The 22,325-nt window shown below is 42.1% G+C and overlaps 1 protein-coding gene across 3 annotated transcripts in view; it reads right to left on the bottom strand.

Annotated features, from left to right (window-relative positions):
* Positions 1-22,325, bottom strand: part of baz1a (bromodomain adjacent to zinc finger domain, 1A) — an 82,813-nt gene that overhangs the window by 12,754 nt on the left and 47,734 nt on the right. For all 3 annotated transcript variants that reach the window (XM_055640558.1, XM_055640557.1, XM_055640556.1), the window contains 6 exons: positions 21,539-21,729; positions 12,720-12,862; positions 9,997-10,086; positions 5,589-5,836; positions 5,278-5,495; positions 1,061-1,551 (listed from right to left, as the gene is read on the bottom strand). In XM_055640558.1, the coding sequence (XP_055496533.1) occupies positions 1,061-1,551; positions 5,278-5,495; positions 5,589-5,836; positions 9,997-10,086; positions 12,720-12,862; positions 21,539-21,729 (1,381 nt within the window). The remainder of the gene's footprint in view (positions 1-1,060; positions 1,552-5,277; positions 5,496-5,588; positions 5,837-9,996; positions 10,087-12,719; positions 12,863-21,538; positions 21,730-22,325) is intronic.

Raw genomic sequence — 22,325 nt, 5'->3', positions numbered from 1 at the left:
AGACTTCTGAAGCACAAGACATATTTTGCTGGATATTCTACATTCAACGTTTCTGGATATATCTTTGCAAAGAGCCATCAATAACCAGTCAAGCCTTTTTATTTTCAAGATATTCATCTGGCAGTTTAAATTACTTTCACCCATTTAGTCAATTTGAATATAACCAGGACTGTCTCAATCATAGAGATACAAGTGCTGGAGAACTTAGCAGGTCAGGTAGCATCTCTGGAGAACTCAGAAGACTCGACTTGAACAGGGGTCCCTAAACGTACCACATAAGCCTTTTTGCAAAACAATTTTTTTTTACTATATCATTCTTTCTTTGGAGTAAATTACCGCTTCACCTTCCCCAGAGACAAAAAGTACCAGTGGTACCTAGTACTTCAAAGTGTGGGGTTATCAAAGTAAATTACTGTTTCTATGCTGTACTCCTTGTGTTACGGCTTGCACAAACTATGTTGCTTACTTCCCTTCCATTTGCCATTAGCTACCTAATGACCTGAAACATCACTTATCCATGTTCTCCAGAGATGCTGCTTGGCCCACTGAGTTACCCCAGCACCATGTATTTTTTTGTAAACCAGTATCTGCACCTCTGTTTCCATATTACTGTCTCAATCATATTGATCTATTGCATAAGGGTCTGAAGGAACAGCATATTATAACTAATTGCAAAAGCATTGACATTATCATGCTATCACAGGCCGAAGGACACCTGGCCAGAGTTAATAGCAAATTGTATACTAGATATTCTATCTTCCATCCTAGTGTTATTTAAAAATAATAATCACAGAAAAACAAACCATTGCTCAATCCAAGGGAGTTATACAGTCAGCTAAATTAGCCTAATATAAAGATATAATCATTCAAGCCAAACAGTGGAAATTCCACATAAATAAAATAAAAAACACTATTTATTGAGAAACTTCAATATTTGAACAAATTCCATTCTTGTTAAAGTCTCAAACAAGAGATCCCAATATAGACATAAGACTGTGGATACTGAAATATTGAGCAAAAATAATGTTGGAGGAATTCAGCAGGTCCACATTTTACATACCTGCACATTTCCTTTTTCTGCCTCTTCTTCCTGGTTTAATCACCTGAGACGGTTTTTGCTGAAGACGACGTGTATATTTCCTTTTTTTCCTTACAGGTTCGTCCTGCGTGAATTCTAAATTAGAAATGTTACCACTCTGAGAGGCTGAGGTATTGCACTCAGGAGTGCTGGTAATAATCTTCCGGTACGTCCTTCGCTGACGAGGGCTAGCCAGTTCATTGAAGCATTCAACTGCTTGGTAGGATCTCGCATAACGAAATGATCTGGACACCTGTTTAATTTCAGAACTTGATGTAGATTTTGGTTTCCTTCCTAATCTTCTGCCTCTGCTTTTACAAAATGATGCAGATAATTTTGAAGCATTTGGCCGACTGTGACGGGTGTATTTTCTTTTACCTGCTCGTTGAGTAACTGCTGCCTTTGGAGTGCTATATTTACCCCTTTTGCCTTTAAGTTGTGGTCTCACAGGTGGTCTTCCTCTTCGTGGGCGACTGGTAAAGGAGACAGAACATTAAATCTTGCTCAAAACATTTGTGGAAGGGAAGCATTCATTTAATATACATTTAAAACGTTGGAAAACATTCGAAACTCAAGTCATTAGAATATCTATATAGGTCTTTCCTGGGTTACGAACGTATCACTTATGAACAAGTTTAGGAGTCTAGCAGGATGTGTTTGGCAGGTAGGCCCTGTCAACACGCCTGCAGTAACCAGGCTCGATTAAGTTGATAAGAGCTGGGAGTGCCGAGCACTCAGCTCGTCAGTGAAGCTGGCAGACAGCTGCTACAGTATTATCATGCCTGCTCGCTCTCTCACATTGTCTGCAATCCTCTTGCACACTGTTCTTGTTCATTTCTGATTTACAGACAGTTCAGATTACAGAAAGGTTCTCAGGAACAGAAACCTGTCGCAACCGAGGGACTTCCTCTATTTGTTCGGAATATACTCAGCAATAGAATTCATAAATATTACTGGTATACTCCCAAGATGAACATTTAAAGCAAATTCTCAACATTGTAATCAAGGAACAAAATAAAAATCAAATCTGATACACCGAGTTCAGTTTTTGGTTCCAATTGTATTTTTGGGTTTTTGGTATAATTATCAATGTTCCCAGCTAAATTTTTCAGACCCAATAGGCAACCATCAAGCTATAAAAAAAAATATAGACTACTTTTGCAATAGAATCTGCTTCTGGTCTAGATTCTCCCCAATAACTTTAAATTAAGAGACATGAGACAATGAAAATCCATTTCAAAAGTGAACTGGAAGATTATAAACATCTTAAACTAACAAAGTTACAGGGATACTATATATATATATATATATATGTTTTATTTTTGAGGAACATGAATAAGCTGATCAGAAAGTTAACAGACATTTGCCAAATCACGTGGCGTGGCCAACTGAACTCGGATAACAAATGGAGTTGTAACAGGTTTAATTATTGATATGCAAGAACAAGTCTGAATTTTACATCAGAGGACATTTGACAAACTTTCAAGCAGAAGAATCCACACATGGAATGGCAGGCACAGTTGGGGTACATGCATTCAAACTAGCAAGATAAGCAGTTGTAGTTATTCAGGTATATGTACTGGGGCAAGCAGCCAGGAAGAGTGGCTCAGAGAGATTCAGGGCATTGTACATGAAAAATACTGTAGGTTGATGTTAGAAGCTATACAGTTACGTTTTGCATGGAAGGTTGTGAATTAGAAAAGGTTAAATTACAAGAACAGATTGCAAAGACTAATCGCAACCTCAGTAAAGAAGCTTTAAGAGCAGCACGGTGGTGCAGCGGTAGTTGCTGCCTTACAATGCCAGAGACCCGGGTTCAATCCTGTGCTGTCTGTACAGAGTTTGTATATTCTCCCCGTGACTGTAGTTTTTCTCTGAATGATCCGGTTTCCTCCCACACTCCAAAGACAGACAGGTTTGTAGGTCAATTGGTTTTAGTAAAAATTGCAAATTGTCCACAGTGCGTGTAGAATAGTACTAGTGTACGGGGATCGCTGGTCGACACGGACTCTGTGGTCCCAAGGGCCTTTTTCCACGCTGTATCTCTAAACTAATGGAGTGAATTAAGTAAAACGCTTAACATTAATTATCGATTGATAGGATAGATGGAATCAAATATAGAAAAAACTGAAGGACACAAAGTGCTGGAAGGTCAGGCAACATCTCTGGAGAACATGGATGGGTGATCTTTCAGTCTAGTCCCTTCTTCAGACTGATTGTAGGGGAGAGGGTAGAAAGCTGGAAAAGGGAGTACAAAGGGCGACACGCAAAAGGTTGACATGGGCAAGGTTTTTTTGTTGATAGGCAGATGTTTGGAACAAAGTTTGATTTACTGTGAGGCTGAGAAAAAGGATGACTGGCATCTATTATAAGCCTACCAACTTCACAGATTTCCGCCCCACCCGGACTCCCACCGATTTCTGTCCTCCACCCACCCTCCTTCTCCCCCATTCATCCCTCTGGCTTTACAATCTGCAACTCTTCAAACACCTTTCTTGTATCAGACCCTTTCTCCAACCATCTGCATGCCAACCCACTCCCCCCCCACCCCACCACTTGCCTATGTTGACCCATTACCTGCCATGCTTTGTCCTGCCTCTTCCATTTTCCAGCTTTCTACACCACAAACTGTCTGAAGCTCAACTCAAAATGTCCACTTAATGAAACCGGTCGGTTTTCCTGGGTCCTGAAAACTCCAATGAGCCAATCAAAATATCTGGCCAGCGAAGAAGATTGCCTGCGGCTGACGTCGACTGCCTGTAACTAAATAGCGATTCCACTCCACTGCTCTACCAGTTAAAAAGAACCATGCCGACCAAATTTTACTCACGGAAAATTTTTCAACATGCTGAAAAATTTTCCGCGACCTAGCTGAGGCCGCGAATATGCGGGAACTTCCCTTGAGCATGAAAGAGAGTTCCAGTGACCTCATAGGACCTCCTAGGACCACATGTCGACCATGCTGTGAGTTTGAGTCGAGGGCAAACTCTTCTAAACTCACAGATTAGGTCGCCGCAGTGGGGCAGCCCCTTTACTGTAATTTCTAACCATTCCTGAAAGGTCACACATTTATCCTGTAAGAGATCCCCAACCAATGGAAATAGTTTTATGGCCTACTCTTAAAATCTGAAAATCTCATATCATATCAGACAGAGTTCTAGGTCTCCACCACTCACTGAACAATAGTCTAGGTTGACTGGCATATGGTAAACAAAAAATACACAATCATCTCTCAACAGTTTGGAACAGAGAAATTACCCCAGACCCATTTATTTTTGATGAAAGATAGACACAAAGTTCTGGACTAACTCAGCAGGTCAGGGAACATCTCTGGAGAAAAGGGATGGGTGATGTTTTAGGTTCGGATCCTTCGGACTGCTTCAAATACTGGAGCTGCGGCAGAGTCAGAGCGAGGACTTGCTGATGCCTGTGCATGGCTTTGTGAGAAGCGGTGGATTGACAGCTGGTACCCGAAATGTGGTTTGGGTTTGAACCGGGAGTTCTGGAACTGGAGTTGGCAGCTATGAGATACGAGATGGAGGCACAGGCAAATGCCAAGGATCCACACGTGGCTGCAATAGAGCATCCTGGTTAAAACTTGGTCCAGTAAGAGTGGGTGTTGCAGAACGCTTGGAGAGAGGAATAATCATTCTCACAAGGTCTGGCTCTGATGTGCTGAGTGGTGTCCTTTTCTGACATCAGGAAATAAGAGGATGAAGCTTATTCAACACTGCACTTTTTAAACAGAGATGCTGATCATCACTTTAACAGCACCGCTGACAAGATCACTGAAAGTGTACATGGTCTAATGCAATTAAATGTTGTGTTGCTATATGGGGATCAAAAGAGTAATGTTGATAACTGTAAACAACATTGGATTTCAGTACGTTCTTAATCTTAACACCACGCTCAGAACCAATCCTATCCCTCTGTTCTTTCACATGCCCATTAATTCTTCACTACTCCACAACACACAAGACTGGTTCTACTCTCACTCACTTTGGGGTAACTTAATGACCACTTAACCTACCAGTCAGCTGTTCTTCATGAGTAAATCTGAGCACCCAGATAAATCCAACATGGTCACAGGGAGCACAGAAACCCTACACAGTTAACAAACAACATTGATAACTGCACCAAAAGCCAACAATAGGATTGTATCCAAAAAAAAAGTTTTTAAACTCAGTAACTAAAAATACCTATTCTCCATTTCAATTTCTTCCTCAGTTTCATTCTCTTCCGTTGCTTCATTTTCATCATCTTCACTCTGCATTTCCATCATCTTGTTCAGTTCAGCCCAATCCTCCTCTTCCTCTTCCTCTTCACTCTCCAGTGAGGGCCTCTGCCTGGCCACTGTACGGCGGAACCGCTGCTTTGGCCTGCATTCAGGGCAGAACCAATCATCATCTGGAATGATCTAAGATAAATTGGCCATGTTAAAGAATTTTAATTTGAAAATGGTGGAAAATAGATATACTGTTTTTTTGTTTTTAAAGTACAAAGAACAAACCTTGACTTTTGGTCTCAAGCAATATGTGTGGTGCCCCCTATCACAGCCATCACACAGGAGCATGTTCTCTGCATCTCCCTTTTTATGACAGATCTTACAGCGAGCATTCAGTAAAGATTTGGCCCATGTAATGCTACGATCCAGTGTAGAGAGATGAAGGAAAACCTGAGCTAAACTGGTACATGCCAGAAGAGATTCTCTCCAGCGATCTAATAATGTCTTCTGTATTTTCCCACCATCGCTAGCATCTAAAATACAAGAATTAAAAATGGTAAATTAGATCTCTTAATCACCAACATTTTATAACAGATTACATTGACAAGTTTTCAGAGTTGGGAAAAGAAACAGCACTGTGATGTGGGCAAGGCCAGTATTTATTGTTGATGTAGTGATTGTGAAACATGTTGAACAGCTGCAGTCCTCACTATTGCTCAGTAATGAATCCTGGATTTAAATCCAGCAATCATGAGCGATATATCCCGAAATCAGAATGGTATACAAATTATAGATATCAAAATTCTGTTCTTACATTAAGACTTTTCATTGGATTCTTAATTTACCAATAATTAACAGAAACAAGCCTTATTTTAATACACATGACGTAGGAGCAGAATTAAGCCATTTGGGCCCATCGGGTCTGCTCCGACATTCGATTATGACTGATCTATTTTTCCCTCTCAACATTCTCCTGCCTTCTCCCTGTAATCTTTGATGCTCTTACTAATCAAAAACAAATCAATCAATTTTAAAAATACCCAATGACTCAAGTCTCCACTGCCATCTTTGGCAATGAAGTCCACAGATTCACCACTCTCTGGCTAAAGAAATACCTCATCTCCATTCTAAAGGTACTTCCTTTGATTCTGAAGCAGTGCCCTTTGGTCCTAGATTCTCCCATTACTGGAAACACACTCTCCACATCCACATCCACGACCTTTCCTTAACTGGTGGGTTTTAATGAGATCCACCCTCCTCCTTCTAAACACATCTACACCTTTATTCCTTCAACTAAAGTAAATGACCGTACACTTTGCTATGCTGTATTCCATCTAGCAATCTCCCTACTCCTCCTTGGCATCAAAGTAATGAAGAACAACGAAGCAACTGGACGATGACATTCTATGTGAACAAGTCTAACACATAGGACCAGCCGCCAAACAGTGGCATCTTGGTCTATTATAGTGGCTATACTGAAGCCTGGAAAAGATCCAGTCGACCCCAAGAACTTCCGACCCATCTCCCCTGCTCTGTCACACATACAAATTATTTGAGAGGCTAATCTTGAATCACCTGGGCCCCATCACAGACCATCAGCTTATTCCTGAAAAAGCAGGCTTCAGACCTGGGAAAACTTGCACAAGCCAGCTCCTGAATCTGACCCAATTTGTTGAGGATGGAGACGAGAAAGAACTTATTACTGGTGCCGCTTTTGTAGACCTGTCAGCGGCTTATGATACAGTCAACCATCGAATACTTGTGCAAAAGCTATCCAAGATCACAAAAGATGCAAATCTGACAGCTCTGATCAAAAGCATGCTGGAGAATAGACGCTTCTTTGTAGACCTCAGGGGTGATCGCAGCAGATGGCGCAGACAAAAGAATGGGCTTCCTCAAGGCAAGTGTTCTTGCCCCTCTGCTTTTCAACATTTACACTAACGACCAACCCATCCACCCAAGCACCAGGAGCTTCCTGTATGCTGATGACCTCTGTATCGCATCTCCGTGTCAGTCCCTCACTGAAGCGTTAAGACGCCCTTACCAACTACTATGCCCTAAATCATTTACGGGCAAACCCGGACAAAACACAAATTAGCGCCTTCCACCTCAAGAACCGTGATGCGAACCGCAGATTAACTGTTCATTGGTATGGGAAGAGTCTAGCCTACTCAGCCAAACCCATATACCGAGAAGTTACTCTGGACCTTTGTACTAAGCTACAAAGACCATGTTATCAAGACGAAAGCAAAGAAAGGAGCCAGAAACATCCTGAGAAAGCTGGCCAACTTTAAACGGGGATCAGATCCAGGAACAATCCGGAGTACTGCCCTTGCACTATGCTATTCAGCAGCCGAATATGCCTGCCCAGTCTGGAGGCATTCTTCACACGCCAAGAAGTTGGATCCAGTGCTAACCACAGCACGCAGAACCATCTCTGGTTGCCTCAAACCGACACAAGTTGACGAACTGTATCTGCTGTATGGTATTGCAACCCCTTCAATCAGAAGAGTATCCTCAAAAGTGAAACGCACCAAGAGGATGACCCTCGTCACCCACTCTTCCAACACATACACATGCCTCAAATGGCATACAAGATAGTTGCAGAATACAGTCAATTAGCAAACTAAGTTTGCTGGAGGTATAATACAGGTTTCACTCCTAAAAGGCAGCATGAGACAGAGGGTCAAATGTGTACGCAATTCAAAGGTGACCGTTATATTAATTGGAGATTTGATGATTGTTAATTGAGATCATTTAATGTGAAAGGCTGAGAGGGTGGAATTTATAAAGTGCATCCAAAAGTGTTTTTTGTCAATAGTTTGACAAGTGGTAGTACTGGGGTTATTCTTAATTAATGTAGTTGGGCAGGTGGTAAGAATGGTCCAGAAATTAAGATCTTGGATTTAATTATGAAATAGTGAGAGTTCAGGCATATTTTGATCCCAGAAGGGTGAAAGAAAATTACAAGAAGTTCAGAGAACACTGGATGTCAAGGGAACTCAAAGACTGAACAAAGAAAAAAGCAAGTAGATGAACTGGAAACAAGGAAAGCCTTCAAGAGTACAGTAAGTTAGGGATATGCTTAAAGAGACCAGGAAGAGACAGAGGGGACATGAAATATCATTCGTAGGCAGAAAATAAGGACAATCTCAAAGCTTTTTAAATATATTAAAGGGCAAGAAGAAGTAGAAGAATGGGCACCATTAAAGATTGAAGTCGCAATTTGGATGTAAAGTCAGACAACCAAGGTAAAATCTTATTCAATAAGCCGACTAATATTCTACAAATGTCACTTTTAACTGGAAAAGTGGGTGTGGGGAAGAGAAATTGGTAAAATCTTCCATGTTAGCACTGCAAAGGAGGAAACATCAAGCATCTCCAGGCCTTAAATGTTGGATAATCCGAGGAATGCAAGGGGAGGCAATTAAGAAGACTGATGGTGCCGAGAGGGATTTTGTTAAATATTTGCTGGCTACAGGAGAGGTGCCAGATGACTGGAGAACAAGAAATGGGGTATCTTTATTCAGTGATAGGAGGGATAAATAAGTATGTTAATTTAGCACTGGTGGTAGGATCATGATTGGAAAGGCTCATGAAGGAACAGGACTAATCTATGCAACAAAGACAAAGTGCTGGAGTAACTCAGCAGGTCATGCAGTATCTTTTGAGAACAAGGATAGGTGACTTTTCAGGTCGGGACCCTTCTTCCGTGATTGTTGGGGAAGAAGCTTGAAGAGAAGAGGGCTAGGACAAAATGTGCAGGAAAGAACTGCAGATGCCGGTTTAAATCGAAGATAGACACAAAATGCTGGAGTAACTCAGTGGGACAGGCAGCATCTCTGGAGAGAAGGATAGGGCGAGACCCTTTTTCAGAGTGATGTCAGGGGTGTGGGCGGTTCCAAGATAAAATGTAGTCGGAGACAGTAAGACTGGTCAGAGAACTGGGAAGGGGGAGGGGATGGAGAGGAAAAGCAAGGGTTAGCAGGAGGAATCAGAGGGGGAGCAGTGAGAGAGGATGTTACCGAACTCTCGTCAGAGAGAAGAAGAATTTCTTCAAAGTAGACATACCTTGAGGAGATTTTGCAGTGGAGTAGACAAAAATGTGTAGGGAAGAACTGAAGATGCTGGTTTAAATCAAAGATAGACATAAAATGCTGGAGTAACTCAGTGGGATTGGCAGCATCTCTGGAGAGAAGGAATGGGATATAGAATGCCAGGGTTAGAGACCCAATTATGACTGCAGGGGGGGGGGTCCACATTTTCTAAAGAAATCTGAAATTGTGGAGAACAGAGGTAAATAAATATATGACGGGTCTTTATCCCAAACATTATGGAGGGCACTGTAGAACCAAACCATCTACATGAAAGCATATTTTGTAATCCTCAGGAATTTTTTTGCTAAATTTGCATCATTTATTTGTCTCATAAATTAATACACCAGCATAACAATGTTGGCATTGAATAATTATTGGTCAATGCCGACAGTTAAACTCTCAACGTTTCTCATATGCCTCATCAAGCACATGTCAGTTGGTACCAATAAATATCCTTTAAACTTTCGTTTGCAAGCAGACAAATATGTTAGATTCTTTTAAATACTTGAAAACTGTGGCAAGTCTCCAACAAAAATGTTTGTATCTGAAAATGTCAAACATTCTTTGTAAGTGACTCAGAAGACCTGAATACATACCATCTTTCTCACTGGCTTGATCGTCACTTTTTTTCTTGTCATCTTTCTTCTTCTTGTCTTTGTGTTCTTTTTTTATATCATCCGAGTCCCCTTTCAAGCAAAAACATTTCTAATTTAATAATTTACAATACTTAAAACCCTTGAAATGATAAAACTCAAAGGCTAAACTGCAACAAAGGAACCTGTTCATTGATTGCTTTGGCAACCTTAAGTTGTGTTATAGAGCTCAGAATCCAAAATGCAACTAGAAATTTCAGAGAATAGTACGGCACCAGAATAAGGACTTTAGGACAACAATGTTTGCATCAAACACTATGCCAAATTAAACAAACCTGCAGAAAAAAGGAACTGCACATGCGGGTTTTACCAAGAAAAGGCACAAAATGCTGGAGTAACTCGGTGAGTCCGTCAGTATTCCTAGGGAACATAGATAGATGGCATTTCGGGTCAGGACCTTTCTTCAGACCAATTGTCCCAAGATGCAAGTGATCCATACCCCTCCATTCTCTTCATATCCATGTGTCATTCCAAAAGCTTATTAATTGCCTCTACCTTATCTGCACCACCACCACTCTTGGCAGCACATTCCAGGCACTGCATGAATAGCCTGCACTGCACATGCCCCTTAAACATATTCTCACATTAAAGCTATGCCCTCTAGTCTCAGACATTTTCACGATGGGCAAATGGTTCTGACTATCTACCCTACCTCTCATAATTTGATATACTTTTATTTGGTCTCCTGTCAACATCCGATACTCCAGATAAAACAATCCAAATTTGTCCTTTTAGCTAATCAATCCAGGCAGCATCCCAGTAAACTCATTCTGCACCCTCTCCAACGCCTCTACATCCTTCCTGTAATGGGGTGATCAGAACGGCACACAATACCTTTCCAAAATCCTACAAAGCTGCATCATGACTTCCTGATTATTACACTCAATGCTCCGACCGTTGAAGGCAAGCATACCATACAGCTTCTTTACTGCTATCTACATGATGTTAATTTCAGGGAGCAAAAACACAGATAACAGCATTTTAAAACTGATTTTCATTATACTAGAAATAGAATAATTTTTAGAATGCATTAAATTAAATTTGCACTTTGGTATCACATTAAAGCATACTAGAAGCACATCAAAGATGGCGAGGGGGCTTGGTAAGGTGGGAGGAGAAAGTAATAAACACTCATCATTGCTGGAATACCAATGACAAGTACTGCATTGCACAATGTTAATTACATGCATACAGACTTACATAGTTCATAAGATGTTTCATCACATTCACAACATAATTCAAAGCCCCCTGAACCTTGCTATTTGACTGGGTATATTTTTGAAGGCACACCTGCCATTTTGTAAATCAATAGCTAGATCATTTTGGCTAATTCTTTCCCTCAATTATAAAGATAATACATGCTAAAAGTGTTATTTCAAGCAAGCTCGCCATAGAATGACAAATGCCGAATTGATACACAAGCACGATCCACCATATTAAGGAAGGGCAGCAAACCCATTCAAATTTTCTTTAACAGGGCACAGGAAAACTTTAGCACTGCAGTTGAGAGCGAGTGCTTTGGTGTAAGGCAACATCAAATTTGTGTTTGTGTTTTGGGGTAACTAGCAGAAATTAATCTTCAAAAGTTACATAGATACATAGAAAATAGATGCAGGAGTAGGCCATTCGGCCCTTCGAGCCTGCACCTCCATTCAATATGATCATGGCTGATCATCCAGCTCAGTATCCCGTACCTGCCTTCTCTCCATACCCCCTGATCCCTTTAGCCACAAGGGCCACATCTAACTCCCTCTTAAATATAGCCAATGAACTGGCCTCAACTACCCTCTGTAGCAGAGAGTTCCAGAGATTCACCACTCTGTGTGAAAAATGTTTTTCTCATCTCGGTCTTAAAGGATTTCCCCCTTATCCTTAAGCTGTGACCCCTTGTCCTGGACTTCCCCAACATCGGGAACAATCTTCCTGCATCTAGCCTGTCCAACCCCTTAAGAATTTTGTAAGTTTCTATAAGATCCCCCCTCTATCTCCTAAATTCTAGCGAGTATAAGCCGAGTCTATCCAGTCTTTCTTCATATGAAAGTCCTGACATCCCAAGAATCAGTCTGGTGAACCTTCTCTGCACTCCCTCTATGGCAATAATGTCCTTCCTCAGATTTGGAGACCAAAACTTGTCACAATACTCCAGGTGTGGTCTCACCAAGACCCTGTACAGCTGATACAAAAAAATGACTTACTCCAAAACTAATTTTTCAAACACACTTTTAAACTGTTCTTGGTTTATTGTTATTAGTTAATAATTAAGGTAACCAATAAAATAATTTTACAAAGTTTATTTAACCCCTTTCAACAGGATAAATTGGACCTATATTATAAACTTAAATCATTCAACCAGAGTTCAGTAAATATTCTGCAAAGCTCTAAGTATCTCATCATCCTGGCAATCCGTAAATGGTCAGGTACCCTTGGTTTCCTATTTGGCTTCCAAAGGACAGCATCTAAAAGGAAGTGCTACCCTTTGGAAACCATTTTATGAATATATGAATATTCTATTGGTCAACCAAGCAAAAAAGTGCAATTGCAATGGGGTCTTGATAAAATCTCCCAATTCCATACAAGTATAGTTTCTAATGTTAAACACAAGGACTTAACCCAAGAGTCGATTTGAAAATTAAATCTGTTCATTGAATTATTAAAATATTACCAACCCAATGGTGGTTTCAGGAATTTGCGCTCAATTCCCTGTTCCAACTGAAACAAAGCAACAGCCAGGTAGCGCACCACAGTTATTACTTGTCGGGAAGAATTAGGACTGGTAGAATTTCTTGTTTCAATCTTGGGTTCCAAAGGCCTGTAACAAACAAAATTACTGTCAATGCCACATTAAAGAGCTATAGAGTACAAAAATACTTTGCCATCAATGCACCTTGGGCAAATTATTTGAATTGACATCATAGCATTAAACCCTCCAACATGCTGTACGGTTGACTATGACCTACTCTAATTGCACAAGTACTGGGTGTGACTATTTGCCTATTGGGAGTGATCACAGTTAAGACTCCAATTTTATTGCAGGATAAAATGTTAGGACCGTGGAGAGTGTTGTATAACTAAGACAGAAGGCTACAGGTACTTAGCTCCCTGAAAGAGGCAACACTAGTGCAGTGAAGGCAACATTTGGCATGTTTTCCTTCATCAGTCAGGGCAGCAGCATTGAAGTTGGGACGTCATGTTGTAATTGTACAGGTCATTGGTTCGATCACACTTGGAGTATGGCATGCAGTTCAGATCACCCAGTGAGGGGAAGAATGTAATTAAATTGAAGGGTACAGAAAAGATTCACAATGATGCCACTGGGACTGGTTGGTATGAGTTATAATGAGAGGCTGGGTTGTCTGAGACTTTTATCCCTGGAGCATAGGCAGTTGAAGGATGGACCTTAGGGGTATGTAAAAGCACGATGGACAAAGATAAGATGAATATGCAGTTTTTTTCCCCCAGAGAGGAGAAAAGCAAAATCAAATACTGGAAGGTATACATTTAAGGTGAGAGAAGAACAATTTAAAGGGGACCTGCCAGGTAATTTTCTCCACATAGGGCATTGGATATTTGGAATGAGCTGCAGAGGAACCTGTAGACAGGTACAGTGCATTCAGTAACTATTCAGACCCCTTCACTTTTTCCACATTCTGTTATGTTGCAGCCTTACTTTAAAATGGATTTTTTTTTTTTTAAATCATCAACCTACACACAATACCCCAGAATGAAGAACCAAAAACAGGTGTTTAGAAATGTCTACAAAGTAATTAAAAAGAAATAACTGAAATATCACTTTTATGGAAGTATTCAGACGCTTTGCTACGACACTCAAAATTGAGCTTAGGTTCAACCTGCGGCACATGAGGAGGAGGGGGGGGGGGGGAAGAGTGGAAGGGCAATAGTAATAGGGGATTCAATTGTCAGGGGAATAGATAGGCGTTTCTGCGGCCGCAAACAAGACTCCAGGATGGTATGTTGCCTCCCTGGTGCAAGGGTCAGGGATGTCACTGAACGGCTGCAGAACATTCTGGAGGGGGAGGGTGAACAGCCAGTTGTCGTGGTGCATATTGGCACCAACGATATAGGTAAAAAAAAGGGATGAGGTCCTACAACATGAATTTAGGGAGCTAGGAGATAAACTTAAAAGTAGGACCTCAAAGGTAATAATCTCTGGATTACTACCAGTAACACGGGCCAGTCAGAGTAGATGAATATGTGGCTATTAAAAATGGTGCAAGGGGGAGGGATTCAAATTTTTAGGGCATTGGAACCAGTTCTGGGGGAGGTGGGACCAGTACAAACAGGACGGTCTGCACCTGGGCTGGAATTGAACCAATGTCCTTGGGGGAGTGTTTGCTAGTGCTGTCGGGGAGGATTTAAATTAATGTGACAGGGGGATGGGTACAAGAGCAGAGAGGCAGGGGGGTGTAAAATGAGGGTAGAAGCAATAGGTAGCAAGGTGAAAAGTAAAAGTGGCAGGCAGACAAAACCAGGGCAAAAATCAAAAAGGGCCACTTTTCAACATATATATATATACTAGACCAATGGCAAACCCGTTGGGTCTGCTCCCCCAACGCAGCCGTTCCCTACCCGTAGCCCCCACGGGAGACGTGGTCCTCCAACTCAAGCGGCTCAGGAATGAGCAGTGCGGCTGGTTTTAAATGGCGTCTTTGAGGCGAGATGCGGGCGCCAGCAGCCGTTATGGTCGCTGGCCAGCAGGAGGCGACAAAATGAGTGAGTGGGGGGGGGGGGGGGAAGAAGGATTTAATGAAAAATGTGGACATAAACACATCAAAATCTAATGAGGAGTGGATAGTTGGAATGAAAAGTGAAATGTCTACCCAAATGGCTGCTTCTATGGGTGAGAAGCCAGTTTATTTTTGAAATATTGGGGGGTGGGGGGCGAGAAGGATTTGATTAAAAAAGTGTACTTAAACACGACGAAATGTAATGAGGAGCGGATACTTAGAAAGAAAAATGAAATCTCTACCAAAATGGAAAAGATCTCGGCGATTGTGCGTCTGGATTCGGCGTGGCAAGGAATCAAAGGAAGAAATGCGGCCGGCAGCTGTACATGTAAATGGATCCATTCCGATTGGACATCTGCGAGTATCGGCCATTCCGATTGGACATCTGCGAGCATTGGGCATTGTGACATCACACGATGGAACGAATCAAAAGGCAGAAAGGCAGCCGGACGGATGGCACGAGAGTTTTATATCATAATAGATATATAAGGGGTAAGAGCTTTGTAAAAACAAGCCTGAAGGCTGTGTCTCAATGCAAGGAGTATTCGTAATAAGGTGGATGAGTTGAACGTGCAGATAGCCATTAATGAATATGATATAGATGGGATCACGGAGACATGGCTCCAGGGTGACCAAGGCTGGGAGCTGAACATCCAGGGATATTCAATATTCAGGAGGGATAGAGAGAAAGGAAAAGGAGGTGGGGTAGCGTTGCTGGTTAGAGAGGAGATTAACGCAATGGAAAGGAAGGACATTGGTTTGGAGGATGCGGAATCGGTATGGGTAGAGCTGCGAAACACTAAGGGGCAGAAAACGCTAGTGGGAGTGGTGTACCGGCCACCTAACAGTAGTAGTGAAGTTGGAGATGGTATCAAACAGGAAATTAGAAATGCGTGCGACAAAGGCAAAACAGTTATAATGGGTGACTCAATCTACATATAGATTGGGTGAATCAAATTGGCAGGGAGGCCGAGGAAGAGGATTTCTTGGAATGTATGCGGGATAGTTATCTAAATCAACATGTAGAGGAACCAACGAGAGAGCAGGCTATTTTAGACTGGGTATTGAGTGATGAGGAAGGGTTAGTTAGCAGTCTTGTTGTACGTGCCCCCTTGGGCAAGAGTGACCATAATATGGTTGCGTTCTTCATTAGGATGGAGAGTGACATTGTTAATTCAGAAACAATGGTTCTGAACTTAAACAAAAGGTAACTTTGAGGGTATGAGACGTGAATTGGCCAAGATTGACTGGCAATTAATTCTAAAAGGGTTGACGCTGGATATGCAATGGAAGACATTTAAAGACTGCATGGATGAACTACAAAAATTGTTCATCTCAGTTTGGCAAAAGAATAAATTAGGGAAGGTAGTGCATCTGTCGATAACAAGGGAAATCAGGGATAGTATCAAAGCGAAGGATGATGCGTACAAATTAGCCAGAAAAAGCAGCATACCAGAGGACTGGCAGAAATTCAGAGACTAGCAGAGGAGGACAAAGGGCTTAATTAGGAAAGGAAAAATAGATTATGGAAGAAAACTGGCAGGGAACATAAAAACTGACTGCAAAAGTTTTTATAGATATGTGAAAAGAAAGAGATTAGTTAAAACAAATGTAGGTCCCTTGCAGTCAGAAACACGCGAGTTGATCATGGGGAGCAAGGAAGGTACACAAAAAAGCTGGAGAAACTCAGCGGGTGCAGCAGCATCTATTGAGTGAAGGAAATAGGCAACGTTTCGGGCCGAAACCCTTCATCACGGGGAACAAGGATATGGCGGACCAATTGAATAACTACTTTGGTTCCGTCTTCCCAAAGGAAGACATAAATAATCTGCCGGAAATAGCAGGGGACCGCGGGTCAAAGGAGTTGGAGGAATTGAGTGAAATCCAGGTTAGTCGGGAAGTGGTGTTGGGTAAATTGAATGGATTAAAGGCCGATAAATCCCCAGGGCCAGATAGGCTGCATCCCAGAGTACTTAAGGAAGTAGCTCCAGAAATAGTGGATGCATTAGTAATAATCTTTCAAAACTCTTTCGATTCTGGAGTAGTTCCTGAGGATTGGCGGGTAGCAAATGTAACCCCACTTTTTAAGAAGGGAGGGAGAGAAAACGGAGAATTACAGACCAGTTAGTCTAACATCGGTAGTGGGGAAACTGCTAGAGTCAGTTATTAAAGATGGGATAGCAGCACATTTGGAAAATGGTGAAATCATTGGACAAAGTCAGCATGGATTTACGAAAGGTAAATCATGTCTGACGAATCTTATAGAATTTTTCGAGGATGTAACTAGTAGCGTGGATTAGATTAGATTCGTGGATAGGGGAGAACCAGTGGATGTGGTGTATCTAGACTTCCAGAAGGCTTTCGACAAGGTCCCACATAAGAGATTAGTATACAAACTTAAAGCACATGGCATTGGGGGTTCAGTATTGATGTGGATAGAGAACTGGCTGGCAAACAGGAAGCAAAGAGTAGGAGTAAACAGGTTCTTTTCACAATGGCGGGTAGTGACTAGTGGGGTACCGCAAGGCTCAGTGCTGGGACCCCAGCTATTTACAATATATATTAATGATCTGGATGAGGGAATTGAAGGCAATATCTCCAAGTTTGTGGATGACACTAAGCTGGGGGGCAGTGTTAGGTGTGAGGAGGATGCTAGGAGACTGCAAGGTGACTTGGATAGGCTGGGTGAGTGGGCAAATGATTGGCAGAAGCAGTATAATGTGGATAAATGTGAGGTTATCCATTTTGGTGGCAAAAACAGGAAAGCAGACTATTATCTAAATGGTGGCCGATTAGGAAAAGGGGAGATGCAGCGAGACCTGGGTGTCATGGTACACCAGTCATTGAAAGTAGGCTTGCAGGTGCAGCAGGCAGTGAAGAAAGCGAATGGTATGTTAGCTTTCATAGCAAAAGGATTTGTGTATAGGAGCAGGGAGGTTCTACTGCAGTTGTACAGGGTCTTGGTGAGACCACACCTGGAGTATTGCGTACAGTTTTGGTCTCCAAATCTGAGGAAGGACATTATTGCCATAGAGGGAGTGCAGAGAAGGTTCACCAGACTGATTCCTGGGATGTCAGGACTGTCTTATGAAGAAAGACTGGATAGACTTGGTTTATACTCTCTAGAATTTAGGAGATTGAGAGGGGATCTTATAGAAACTTACAAAATTCTTAAGGGGTTGGACAGGCTAGATGCAGGAAGATTGTTCCCGATGTTGGGGAAGTCCAGGACAAGGGGTCACAGCTTAAGGATAAGGCGGAAATCCTTTAAAACCGAGATGAGAAAAACTTTTTTCACACAGAGAGTGGTGAATCTCTGGAACTCTCTGCCACAGAGGGTAGTTGAGGCCAGTTCATTGGCTATATTTAAGAGGGAGTTAGATGTGGCCCTTGTGGCTAAGGGAATCAGAGGGTATGGAGAGAAGGCAGGTACGGGATACTGAGTTGGATGATCAACCATGATTATATTGAATGGCAGTGCAGGCTCGAAGGGCCGAATGGCCTACTCCTTCACCTAATTTCTATGTTTCTATGTAACCTGTTTCCATTGATTATCCTTGAGATGTTTCCACAACTTAATTGGACCCCACCAGTGGTAAATTAAATTGATTGGCCATGATTTGGAAAGGTACACACCTACCTATATAAGGTTCCACAGTTGACAGTGCATGTCAGAGCAAAAACCAAACCATGAAGACGAAGGAATTGTCCATAGACCTCCAAGAGAGGATTGTGTCGAGACACAGCTCCGGGGAAGGCTATAAAACAATTTCTACAGCATTGCGAGTCCCGAAGAGCACCGTGGCCTCCGTCATTCTTAAATGGAAGAACTTTGGAACCACCAGGACTCTTCATAGAGCTGGTCGCCCGGCCAAACCGAGCAATCGGGGGAGAAGGGCCTTGGTCAGGGAGGTGACCAAGAACCCGATGGTCATTCTGGCAGAGCTCCAGAGTTCGTCTGTGGAGACGGAAGAACCTTCCACAAGGACAACTACATCTGCAGCACTCCACCAATCAGGTCTTTATGGTAGAGTGGCCTGACGGAAGCCACTCCTCAGTAAAAGGCACATGACAGCCAGTTTGGAGTTTGCCAAAAGGCATGAGAAACAAGATTCTCTGGTCTGATTAACTCATTGGCCTGAATGCCAAGTGTCATGTCTGGAGGAAACCAGGCACCGCTCATCACCTGGCCAATATCATACCTATGGTGTGGCAGCATCATGCTGTGGGGATGTTTTTCAGCGGCAGGAACTGGGAGACTAGTCTGGATCGAGGGAAAGATGAAGGAACAAAGTACAGAGAGATCTTTGATGAAAACCTGCTCCAGAGTGTTCTGGACCTCAGACTGGGGCAGAGGTTCACCTTCCAACAGGACAACGACCCTAAGCACACAGCCAAGACAACACAGGAGTGGCATCGGGGCAAGACTGTGAATGTCCTTGAGTGGCCCAGCCAAAGCCTGGACTTGAACCCGATCTAAAATCTCCGGAGGGACCTGAAAATAGCTGTGCATCGACGTTCCCCATCCAACCTGACAAGCTTGAGAGGATCTGCAGAGAAGAATGGGAGAAATTACCCAAATACAGATGTGCCAAGCTTGCAGCGTCATACCCAAGAAGACTTGAGGCTGTAATCGCTGCCAAAGGTGCCTCAACAAAGTACTGAGTAAAGGGTCTGAATACGTATATGTTAATGTGATATTTCAGTTATTTCCTTTTAATTACTTTTCAAAAATGTCTAAACACCTGTTTTCGCTTTATTACTGCGTATTGTGTGTAGATTGATGATAAAAAAATGCATTTTAAAATAAGGCTGTAACGTAACAAAATGTCAAAAAAGTGAAGGGGTCTGAATACATTGTATAATTACAATGTTTAAAACACATTTAATCAGGTTCATGCATAGGAAAGGTTCAGAGGGATATGGGACCAGTTTAGATGGCACTTGGTTGGCCTGGACGAGTTGGGCTCTATAATTCGGCAGTGAATCCCAAATTTCCTGGAATCTAATGGTATTTCCTGAAATTTTCAAAAATGCTTCCTGCGTTATTCGTTATTGTTTTTCTTTCGCGGGCACACGTTAACACAGCAATCAAACTTAGACAATGAAGTTAGCCCCTAATTAGCCTCAAACTAAACTACCTGCTTGCGATGGCTCCCTCCATCTCCCCATCCCTCCCTCGTCGCTTTCCACTCCCCCTCTCCCTCTTCCCTCTCTCTCGCTCTCTTCCCCTCCACCCCCTCCTTTCTCTCCCCTCCCTCAGAGCGTTGGAGGGCCCGTGGTGGGGGCCCAGCCGGAGCAGCGCCTGGTTTTGGGTCATGGCAGCTGCCAGGACTGGGTTCAGTCAGTTGTTCCTGCTCGGCGACGGGAGAACGGTCTCCCCGGACCGCTGTCATCGGACCCGCTCCCTGGACGCCAGGATGACCGGCGGCCAGGCTCCGACGCCGCAGATGGGGGTGATGGACCGGGTGGGCAGACACGGCAGCCCCGGAGAAGCGGGCACTCCTTTTTCCCCCTAATCATCGCGCGGGCCGGATTGGACCTCTTCACTGATAATTTGATACCCCCGATATAAAACAAGCGTGGACCCGTTGGGTCTGACTCTTCCTCCCCAACGCAATATTCCACGGCCCCACTCACCCAGACACGAGGTGATGTAATGAAAATGGTGATCTGATCCCGCCCAGGCCCACTGCGCACGCGCGGGGAGACACCATCATTTAGCGTCCCTACCGTGTTACCAGCACCATTTTCAATTTTCAATTTCCCTAAAATGACCCAAAGACAACCAGAATTTCCCGAATTTCGGGTAATTTCCTTCAAAGTGGAAACACTGCAATTCGGACTCAACAAGGATTTGTTAGAATTCCCATCATTAAATTGGGGAATCTACCCCGATCCAGTGCAGGAATCAAAACTGCAGCTATGAAAACAGAAAATATTTGAATGTTCAGCACATCAGCACAGAGTGAAACAAAGTGTGTTTTTTAGTTTGAGGCCCCTTCGTCAGAACTGGTAAAAGTTATGCACGTTCATGTTTGAACTTTCTTACAAGGGTAGGAGGGAAGGAATAAAGATAACATCAGGAAAAGGGTGCAAGACTAGAAGATGTAGGGTAATCAATGGCTGCTAGTCTCCATTTCAAACAAGAGGTCAGAGAAGTTAAAAATAAACTGATGGAATTGAACAAGAACACCTAAGCAGCTGGAAATTAAAACTAATACTTGGAAAGCAGCTTAGACAATATCTGTGGAGAGAGAAACTGTTAATACATTAAAATTAAAAAGATAAATTGTAGATGTTGAAAATCTGAAACAAAAACTTGGTAATAGAAGCAATAGGAGCTACACAGGGTTCTTCCGGTTAACACGCCCTTCAGGTTCAAGCTTTGTGACATTTTATCAGGTTAAGCCTGTAACTTATTAACATCTCAGGAGCACGTAGGCAACAGTTTTCATTTTGCAAACCTATGCCAATTCTGTTAGATAGGCAAGGACTGGTCCCAGACAATGATGTAATTTGCTAATGATTAGGTGACTTGCTTGAGCCAATAATAGTATGGAGATTTGCCACAGAATAGCTTGAGAAAACCCACATCAAAATATGTTTAGATACAGTACAAGCATAAACTATATCAATATACCAATTAAAAATACAGCCCAATTTTTCATCCCATCAAAACTTAGAACACTCAGCTAAATTTTCTGTTCATATATTTACAAAATAAAAATTAGTTATACCCAGCTTTGGTGTTATATCCATCGGTCCTGCCATCAAGCTCCATGGATTCCTCCCTTTCAATTTTAATATCTCCATTTTCCTTCACATCATTTTCCAGTAACCGAATGCCATTGTGTTTTGGAAGTGCTTTGCCCAATAGTTCATACTGCCCTGTTTCCAGTGCTGCTCTCCATGCACACCGCTCCATCACCTGCTCGTAGGAAAGTTTTATACATGCTTTTTAAACAAATGGTTTGATTCACTCCTAGTCAGAATTTACACTTTTGGTATAAATTGTGCAATTGGAAATAAATGCATACTCCAAAAAAAACACAGTAAAGATGTTAACAGATAAAATTCGCACAACTGCTTACTTTTCTAATTACTTAATGTGGGCTACAATTTTACTTACAGCCATATGTTTAAAGTAAACACATTTCTATATTTAGTACTCCAATTAATGGCCGTTTTTGGACATTTTTATGACATCTGTTTAATATCTTCACCACATGTATTAAACAACTACGAAGCAAAAGGAGAAAGTTTACACATTTAGCTTTTTTCTGGAAAAGCTGTTCTAGCTTCAAATTCTCATGAGCGATGTGCTGACATTTGCTTTTTAGAAGTCTTGTATGCATTCAAGCATGCTTTACCTTTTCTTCATAATCTCTTAAAATAACTCATGTCCACACTTTCTCCAATTCTATAACAGTTAATTTTTCGCAGCTGTGTTTCTGATCTAATTTTCAAAACCCATCATAGATGTCCTCTCCATTTTTTGACTGTTCTTTCCTACATTCATTTCTT

Source organism: Leucoraja erinacea, chromosome 9 (genome assembly GCF_028641065.1).
Source record: "Leucoraja erinacea ecotype New England chromosome 9, Leri_hhj_1, whole genome shotgun sequence".
In the NCBI taxonomy this organism is placed as follows: domain Eukaryota; kingdom Metazoa; phylum Chordata; class Chondrichthyes; order Rajiformes; family Rajidae; genus Leucoraja; species Leucoraja erinaceus.
The sequence above is the reverse complement of the archived record's forward strand: the minus strand, read 5'-3'. Positions and strand labels throughout refer to the sequence as shown.